Source organism: Fulmarus glacialis, unplaced genomic scaffold (genome assembly GCF_000690835.1).
Source record: "Fulmarus glacialis isolate BGI_N327 unplaced genomic scaffold, ASM69083v1 scaffold485, whole genome shotgun sequence".
Lineage (NCBI taxonomy): Eukaryota > Metazoa > Chordata > Aves > Procellariiformes > Procellariidae > Fulmarus > Fulmarus glacialis.
Genome location: NW_009212110.1, coordinates 918 through 11,422, shown reverse-complemented (window position 1 = coordinate 11,422; position 10,505 = coordinate 918). Strand labels below are relative to the sequence as shown.

Below are 10,505 nucleotides of genomic sequence, written 5' to 3'. Positions count from 1 at the left end.
TTTCTATCAAGCCTATGTGACAGATTGTCGGTGAGAACAGTATATCAACTTCAGCATTTGGCATAAAAAGTGTTAACAAGAAAATAAACCAAAAGAAAACCTCCAAGCTGTTCTCCACTAGCGAGTATAGGAAAGCAAGAATTTGCTTTAACAGCAACATTAGTCAGTTGGCTGCCAGTGGTTCTATGTTTTAGATCACAGAAAGAAACTGTATTGGGTTATTAGTACTGTAGAAGGATTAGTGTAACAGTGCAATGAAAAATAAATGCAAGGGTTTGGCGTGGAAATGATAGGGTGCTGGGCATTGAACTGTATAAAAATTTAACAAATTATTAATAATAACGCAAATGAGAAATTTAGACTTCTCCATACAACCTCTTGGTTATATGGAAAGAAAAAGGAAGAATGTGTGCTTTCTGATTTTTGTTCATACTCAGATACAGACAAAAGTAAAATCAAAACTTATGCTTTTTCTAAGGAACACATTTGCATAATTTGAAACAGAATTCATTTCTTAAGAAACTATTTTTTCTTTTTCTTGAGAATATTTGTACATACATTGACTTGTTAATTATTAGGAGATAACAATGGGATGGGCATACCATAGATTTCATTACAGTTTAGGATGCAAGGCCAATACCAGGGTTGACTAAATACCTGATCTCTTTAATCACTGCATCACTCATTTTACTCTTCATTGTCACTCCTAATCGGACAGGATTCTACTCACAATCCTTATAAACCAAAGAGAAAGACTTACCTGAACAGACCTCTTTGTAGGTAGGATTTGGAGTATACCCTCCTGCATAACCCACTTGAGTGGAGTAGACTCCCTTCTGTCTCCAAAACTTCCTCTCGGCTCCCCAGAAACAGCCCATACCTGAATATTGCATAAAGTACATATCGTTATGTCAAAATCTGCTCAATATTAAGTCACTCCTTTGCACATTAATTCACATAGTGGAAATAACATTTATAGCCAGCACATCATGGTTAAACGTTTTCCAAGATCCTGCATAGAGTAACTATAGTGAGAAATCCATTCTGCTTAAAAATTTATTTTTTATTATTTATGCTTCTGAATATTAACATATCACAGAGGACAAATCCTATAAATGTTCAAAGGCCCAAACAAGGAGAATTCTCATGCACATAAAAAAAGTTACTTTAAAAGGCAATTGCGCTATTTGTACAGCACCATTTTTACTTTAGTTGATTAGCAAGCTGTCAAAACACAATAATTTGTATTAATGGCAAACAGTTATTTAATTTTCTGCTTTCAAGCATATGCAGTCTTTAAAGGTGGCAGTAATAATGGATTAAATTATATGCTATACAGGAGGAAAAATGCTTTGCTTTAACAATTTATGCATGCAGATATTTGATGTTCAGACAAAATTTTGGTAGTCATTCACCCACATGGCCAATTATCAAAGGACAGCAGACTGTCAACAGGTGTAAATCAGCAAAATTCTCCCGGTAATAGGAATCAAGCACATTGTATGAAACCCAGAGGGAAGGAACAAACAAGAATAACATTCACAATTCTCTGATGGCTTAAATAATTAAGAGATGTTCGCTACGATGTGGAGGACTCTAAAGCTGAAACCTGTGATGTACACTCTAGTATTGTTTAGCTTATCCCTGATTATGGGAAAAGTATGTTCTATTTCAGTGATAACATACTTATTATTATTATTCCCTTACTAAAACATTAGAAATAAAAGGCAGTAAAAAATAAGTTAAATATTAAATACACTTAGAAATCAATGATCCATGATGGGTTTTCTATTGATAACACTGCAGATATGATGGGTTAAAATTTACAGAGATGTTCCTTCAAAGTACAACTAGAAGAACAAAGCAGTCCCTTCTATCAACTGCAATGGCTCACAAAGGCATATTGCTTCTTTGAAACTTTAGAGATTAGCTTCAAATTAAAGTAACTTATTTTGACCAACTCCTGTCTCTGCAGTTGCAATGCACCAAAAATACGGAAGTAATGACCCAGATTTCTCCTTCTAATTCAGGTGCTCAGGCAAGCTGCATAAATTAGGAGCCTAGCCTGCTCCTGGAGACCACAGAAAGAGGCAGGCATCTCCTGAGGACAATTCAGCCCACAGAAGATATAAATTGCTGATCAAATTACAGTCATTCTCCCTTGACTACGGAGATAGCTATGGCTATTAGACTTGGGTACCTCAGCTAAATTAGGCTGCTGGCAAACTGCTGTAGGACCTCTCTTGAAATTCCCTCCCAGTTTTGCAGAAAGAACAATCTAGAATTCTCATTTGAGAGAAATTTTTCAAGCACTCACATATCACCTAATGGTGATTTAAACTAGAGTGCATTTCTGTACCTGATGTCACTATTTTATCTCAGTTAAGTCTGGGAAGTTTTCCAGTAATTATGCCCCTAGGTCTCGTCAATTGAGATAGGGTGAGACAGTTTTCACACGTCGCTCTGCCTATGCTGCACAGTACAAGCGGCAGCTGTGGTCCTGTCATTGTCCAAATCAAGAGCATAACTAGAGAACATCAGCAATCCCTGACGCTCAGGTTTCCTTCCCACAGAAGTCAGAGACATATAAGGGGCACAGGGCATGCCCATGTTTCATCCCAACAGTCAGGTCACAGATGAGAGGGAGCCTGGGAAGTGCTTCTTGGTCCATTGTGAAGACAGCCTTTGAACAAATAGTTTAGACACAGCCTTTGAGTCTTTAACCAAATAATTGCTTAGAAGTGTATTTTTATCCGTATTTCTGCAAACGTATATGTAAAACTGTGAACACAGGTACGTCTGCAAGTTCCTTGTAAAAATAACACATGCATCCTGCCAAAATTCCTGTCACAATCCATTTGAGTGATGTGAAACATGTAAGCAATTAACAATACTTCAACACGGAGGGTATGCAAAATTCTTGACTCTTTTACACAGGGTGGGCATACGGCGATAAAGTTCAGAAGCAAACACAAGCATACACAGCTTGGGGTAGGAGGGCAAATTTCTGCTAAAATAAAACTCTTGAGCTTCATCATTCCTGTCTGCAGTTCTCTATTCCTCATGCCCAACATCAGAGATGTTGACTACATCCTCATATTGCTTTATCCATGAGGACATTTTGGAGGCATTACAGAATTAGACTGTGATGAAAAATCTATTTGAAAAGTGCATCTGATTTTGCTAAAGTCAACACAGAAGAGAAAACATAATATTTAAAAATCATGACTGGGACAGTTGTTTAATTACGTGGAAGGCCTATTGTATATCAAGTCTATCAGAGGTTCCAAAAAAAGGTATTTCCATTCCATTTCAAGATAGTGAAAAGTCAGGAACACAGCTTTTCCATGGCCATCCAGTCTGCTCTAACAGACTTTGTTCGTTCTGATAATCATAATTTACTCTGTCAACAGAAGAAAATTTTGTATTTAAATATACAACCCCAAAAGAGGAAGGAGGCAGGATCCACTTAAATCTTATCTATCTTAAATTTAGATATTCAACTACACACACTGCCCAGCTATTCTGCTTATTTTTTAGGACTGTTTAAACTTGGCGGTCTCAGAATTCATTAGGTTCTTCTCTACTTCCCATGACAGTGTTCACCCAAACATGTCGTCCTGAAAAAACAGGCACCTTTCAGTAGTTTTCTGGTGGTTGGATTTAGGTGGAGAGCAGAAGAGGGCATCAGAACTCACACAGAAGTGGGCAGACTATATTAGACTGCTTCCAATGATGCCTTTAATTTATTTTGTGGGTTGTTTGTTAGATCCTAAGTCTGTATCCGTATGTGAAGCATAGAAAATAAACTTCAGCCCAACACTAATACTTGAGTGCTGTGCATCCTTAATATTACAAGGGAAGTTTGAGCTCCAGCTGCCTAAAATCCCAGCTGGTTTGGCAGCAGGTGACGCTGAGACCCTTGCAGAAAGGACTCTGTAGCCAATTTATCAAACTAACGTTGGTTGGACAAGCATGCTGAGGGGTGGTGAATGAGCTATTTCATCTATGCCAAGGAATAGTACAGACCCAAAACTTCTCCCACAACGTATTGCTAGGCCCACACCTGAGTGCAAATGTGTAACCCAAAATTAAGGACACAACCCAAATTCAGGTTTGAGTTCAAATATAGGCCCAACTTCAAATACTAAGTAGAAGTGCTCATTCTTTTCCTATTTATGTCAAGAATTTTAATGCTCAATAAATCCCTAACTGCACTGTCTGAAATTACTGATCATCAGGGTAATGGCCCCAGACTCTCCTTGATCAATAACTATTATTTAGGATTCTCTCATTGATAGCCTTCTCTGACCTGTTGATTTGACGTAGGGACCTACATCCTCATCATGGTTTCTTTCACTTTTTCTTCTCTGTAACCAGTTTATGTCTGAATTCATTCTGGCCTCCTTCCCCTGAGAGACAGACATTTTATTCTCTTGGTGAACTATTCTCATCATTTCTCAAGTACGCTGGCACCTTGCACAAACAATAAATCCTCACATCCACGAGAACAGATAAAATTGAAGGCTTTGTCATAATAAAACAACCTGCTAGTAAAGGGACATAATTTACAACAATACAATACTAAATTGCTTTCCACAGTATTAATACATCCAGTGGTTGATGTTTGTTATTCTGCTAAAGTGGTGCCACGTTCTACGGAGAAACTGTCACATGGAGAGAAATATTAACAATAAAACCCACACAATATTCCGGAGTTAAGACACATAAGCTCATGGAATGCCTGTTCTTCAGAGCACTGGCTGCCTTAAGCCACATTTAACATGAACAATGATTACTAAAATAGGGAAATAATCTCAGTTCAAGACTTCACATGCTCTCCTAGTACAAAAAAGTTTATTTTCCCTAATTATTACTACTCTAGTAAGAAAACCGTAATAAATAATTAAAATAATTAAATCAAATAATCAAATAAAACTCAGAGGAAAAAAACAGTAAAAAACAGTAGGAAAAGACACATAAAAGCAAAATAAGCCACGCATATTATAATTTGAAACTAGAAAACATGAATGATTTTAAACTACTCATGAAATAATTTGCATAATGCCCAGTATTGGTGAAGTGAGTGCAGCTTTAGCATTAGTAGAGAGCTTCCAGAGGCATTCCTAAGAGAAAGGAAAAAAAAGGAAACACTGGGGAACATACTCACGTTCCCAGAAAAAGCATTATTTCAACATAATGGCTATTGCAGAATAGTGTTTAAGCATTGGAGATATTTGTCACTTTTTAATTGCTAATTTGTAAAACAAAAACTATTCTTTCAGTGATGGGTTTTGACTGACTCTTGATTGGAATTTCAAAAGGCATTTAAAGTTTTTTTGCTTTTGAACTTCAAAACCAAACAGATTCAAATGGCAATCATCTTCAAAGGTTCATTCATCCCTAGAAATAATATTAATCATACAATTTGGGAATAAATGCTAGTACCCCTATTCCTTTCTAGCACCCACATTCATTTTCTCAAACTATTCTTTTTATATAACCATACACATCTATACCTTCTGAACAACTCTTTTTGTACACAGCCCAACGCTCAGCCAAGGAATATGTGTTTCCATAGGCAACCCAGATCATTTGCATATTTGCAAGAAATACTTAGCATAAGCTGAAGTATTTTTCTAAAATAATGAAAGCAAAGTGTTACTCTGGTAAGAGAGGTAAGCATCCCATTGTTAAAGATAATCTGTAATAATTTTTAAATATTCACAGAGCAGAATTGAACCCCAGGTGTTTACTTTCTAGTGAGATGAATAGCTTTACAGATTACGTTAACCATATTGACTAGGTCTCCATTGACTGCAACAGGAGCTCATACATTCAGGGATTAATTTATTTGCCTAAACGGAGATATCCAGGGTCATTTGTGATGCCTTAGGATATCCAAGATGTCTAGCATGATAAGCTGAGTTGCTGAAGTCTATGCTGCAGCATAAGCTAGATGAATCCTAAGCAAAATTACTAATTACAAAGTTATTTATCCTCATAATGTTTGTAGCTTGTAATATTGCTAGATTCTTTATTTCATGTACTGCATGCAATGGCCATCACACAGAACCAAAAACCAGATTGGAAAACTTGTTTGAAAATTATGCAACGTTCAAGACGCGTTTTCCACTCATACAAGAAACCGCATGATCTTGCAAAGGTAAATTTACTCGCCTTCGTTCTGATCTCATTCTCCGTCTGTTCCTATCACATCTTTGAATAATACTCAGTTTCCCTGAGTATTGCAGGTTCCCTGATGTAAATTCCTATTTATGATTCCATGAGGTAAATCAGCACAAGCAGTAAATTTGCATCAGAAGGACATTCTTGATCCAAACTAAAACCTCACAAGATGCACCTATTCTGTACTAATTAAAGTCCATTAAGTCCTGAGCTCAATAGTTGCTAAAGGAGGCTGATGCTTCAGGGACTCTCAGCTTTCCATTTAGAGAAACTCACAGCAGGTGCATCATTTTTATATACTGGCTGATTTTCATATTTTCTCTAAAACCTGTACACGAATACGGTATTTTCATTTGTGGAGCATTTTTTTTAATTCCTTTGTCCTTTACCTTTGTGGTATGGGCTTCTCCGCTGGGCATCAGGTGCATACACAACCTGACTTCTGCCTGACTACCCAACGACCTTTCGCTCCTGCCAGCTTTATTTACAAGCATTTTCTCTCCCCTGCCCTCCCAGCAGCCCGACAGGACATCCAGAAGACTCTTTTTTGTCATACTCTGAAAAATGAATGCATTATTTCATTGGCATGCCAAGTCTTTTCTGGCCCACTGCCTGCAATCCCTACACCCACACTTCAAGGCACTTTTCCATGCCGCAGATTAAGAAGCGGTTTCAATGCCAGGTTGATAGCAATGCTTCACTGCAGAAGATGAACTGCAAAGGATATGGATCCTGCTCCTCCTTCTGTTAACAGGATTTTAGAATGTATGATTCCACTAAGTAGAGGAAAATGTCAGTTTTAAAGATACACTCAGAAAAATAAAACGTGCTGGTACGCTGAGAAAACAAAGAGCAACGTGCCCTGGAAACCTCTTCCCTAACCCCGATCAGAGTAAGTAGCGGGATAGGATCTATCCAAGGCTCGGGAGCGCCCTAGACAGAGGAGACCAGCTCTTGTGCCAGCTTATGTTCTGAAACCCTAGAAGCAATGATTCTGCCAGCTGCTCAAATGCTACAGTACCCAGCCAAAAGTAGCTGGGGGCACAGGCTGCTCCTATACATTGAAGCAGTAAAGGACAGCCAACGGTACATCCCACCGGCCTACCTCAATGCATCTTGCTCTAGCCAGCATCTCTCCGGGAGCTGAAGACACAGCTGCCAGTATCCCCACTTCTCTTGGCCAGTATAGGACTTGGCCCAAATTTTGAATACGATTGATTTAGTTACCTCTGTAAAATCTGGAGAAGGAAATGCTCAGCTGCTTTGAACTGAAATGACTTTTTTCCCCAATTGGAAGGAATAAATTGAACCTCAGCAAGTTATATACCTATATAATAATTCTCATTTCATACATTTCCGCCAAATACTGAGTGTGATTGGCGTTTTTCTCTTTAAAAAATTGTGTAGAGCAGTTGGTACAGCTGATCGATTGCAGTCAGTCCAAGTACTGATATTTCTAAGTACTGAGCCAAAGAGATATTTATTTATGCTGCGTGCTCCAGAACTGTGGAGACCATTAATTTTTCGTACTTCGCAGGCTGAAGTGGGTACCTTGCCTTCACCATGAAAGGTCAGGATGAGACCTTGGTAGGCACCATCGTGTTCCCTGCCCCAAAGAGGAGACGGGCAAGCAGGCAACAAGGAAGCTGTAATGTGACCCAGCAGACTCCCAGTTTGGACAGTAAGGAGACCAGGACGTCCTGGCAACCCAGGAGAACATCCAGCCCGTATCTAGTCTATACACAGTGGTTGTACACCTGGTTACAATATTTTTTCTTGACTTTATGTAACTCAATAGCACCAGACTTCCAGAAAGTTAAATTTTGTTCTCTACAGGGAAATATGCCAGTCCCTCTGGCTTCACTGTGATTGTGGACACAAATCCAAAAGTAGAACTGGATCTCACAAGCACATGTAAAGTGAGTGAATACAGCTTTGTTGAACACTTTCATACTGCCTGTGCACTTACACAACAGTTAATAAGGGCCTGAAAATCTAAAATGATCAAAGCCATGTCCTCATAGGCACCAAGTACCCCAGAGTCTTTCTTCTGAATTTTTTCAAATTTGTGTTGAGAATCTGGAAAGAATTCCAGATTCAGATTGAAATGCAATATCATCTTTTACATAACACTGCAATATGTAGGGCGCTTTGGTGAGCCATCTGGATGCATAGAGGACTAATGTTATCAATCAGGATTTAAAATAAAATTGTTGATGTCTTTAGGGCTTTAACATGCAGCAACCACAGAATATTTGAGCAATCACAGAATATTTGAGATCACTGGAAAACAATCAACTAAGAAATGGTTGGGAAGAATATATAAAAAACCTGAAATGGAGAACAAGCTCAGCTGAAAGAAATAAAACTGCTGATGACAGATGGCATTAAGCGGATGATCTTCCTAGATGAGCGTTGGCTCTAATGCTACAACAGGGTTGATAAATATGTTGAACAGCTTGCCTGGGGCAAGTCAAACAAAGCCCTCGGCAAGAAATTTAAAATGCAGTTTGCCTAACAGAGCAACTAAAGAGGAATTTCTTGGCTCACCATTTTGCCAAGATGTGTTCTGTTCACACTGCATGAATTCCCAGAGAAACTGTTGGGTTTGCTTCTTTTTCCATAGGAGAAGCAGAAGCCTCATGTTCATTCAAATTAACAAATGCCCAGGCAATTCATTTATGCTTGTATGGTAGCTGCTGACATTCGAAGTGTGTGTGGGCACATGTTTGTGTATGTATGTATGTTTGTATAAAATCTGCACAACAGATTAGAATTATTGTAAGAGGAAAAGCAGACTATCATAATAGAAAAGGAATATTTTACTGTCAAGAGAAAAACTGCCATGTTTTCAGCACAAAAAATATGCATAACATGTCATAAGTATAAGCATAACTTTTGAAAAACCCTATAAGACAACAGCACTCAAACTGGGAAAAGCAACAGAGAGATAGGTAGATAGAAAATTATTCTTAAAATGTGTTTATTCAATCCATCATAAGTGCATGTTACAAGTTTTAAATAATATAAAATCAACAGGATTTAAATAAATCTGAAGCCAATACCAAGAATGTTAAGAAGGCACAAACCACAGTTGCTCTAAACTTCACAGTTATAGCACAAGAGGTTTCAGATATTCCTATTTAAATGCAATTTTGATCTTAACCAGCAGAGAGCAGGGATATACACAAGTCAGTGTATTAAAATACTTTCAAAGATGTCCTTATCACTGCCTCAGTATTCCTTCCCCACCCAATAAGCAGGAATATTTAAACCAATTTTATCCTGAAGGTCAACAGAACTGTTCTTAGGCGAGCCCACATAATAAGAAAATTCTATCCTCAAAATCCTCTGTTGGAAAACTTCTTGCCTCTAATTCCAAGAAACTGGAAGATACGGCCCACTCAGAAAATCATTTCTGCTGATCTGGAAGGTTGTCATCACACATTGGAAAGAGAATACGTAAAAGCAGCAGAGGCCAAACTTTCTGACCTTTGAGAGATGCACCAGAATGTCCCTGTTGCCCAGGACACATACCTCCACCTGGCAGAGTTGGGAGGACAACCGTGCAACATAACCTCCACCTGTGAGCTGCGCCTGAACCATTCAGAAGTTCATCTTGGGTCTAAATAATCAGAACTAACACTGTGAATCATTCCTAAAAGTGAATAGGAAGAGAAGTAGGTCTTGCGAGAGTGAAGAAAGCCAACTACTTCTGTGGCTCCGCCTTTTTCCATAGTCTTGGGGTACAGGCTTTATTCCTAATCACTGTTCTGCATCTATTTGTTCTGCATTAATCACACTCAGCATTTTCTTAATTAGGAGAGAAAGGTTAAAAGGAGTTGGAAGATGTGCAGGGTTCGTTAGGCCCAAACGTATACATACAATTCACGGGCTTTACTTCCCAGCTCCCAAAAGGACACCAGTGTGGGAACATGCCGTAGGAGGAAGCCTGGCAGCAAATGTTTGGATCTGGGGAACCATGTTTTCTGCCTCCTCTAGAAAGCAAATACTTAAATAGTAATTCACATGTATTTAGCTCCTTTCATCCAAAAACATCAAAGCATTTTGCACACAATAATTAAGCCTCACATGAACCATAATTTATCAATTACTGCTTTAAGTACTCCACAACTGAGGTATGAGCGGTCCCAAAGCAAAGCAAAGAATTCCTTCTGGAAAAATACCAAAGGGTCCCAACTAACAGGTCTTCGTTTAAAATATCTCTTTTCCATGCTATGAGTATTGGGTGATAGAAACACCACTTGATAAAACTATGTATTTTCTAACTTTTTCCTTCCCATATTTTGGTTGGT

At 38.4% G+C, this 10,505-nt stretch overlaps 1 protein-coding gene across 1 annotated transcript in view; it reads right to left on the bottom strand.

The window, feature by feature from the left end:
• Positions 1 to 893, bottom strand: part of MSRA (methionine sulfoxide reductase A) — a 74,459-nt gene extending 73,566 nt beyond the window's left edge. The window contains exon 1 of the mRNA XM_009577742.1: positions 761 to 893. Coding sequence (XP_009576037.1) covers positions 761 to 893 — 133 coding nt within the window. The remainder of the gene's footprint in view (positions 1 to 760) is intronic.
• Between the last annotated feature and the right edge of the window lie 9,612 nt (positions 894 to 10,505).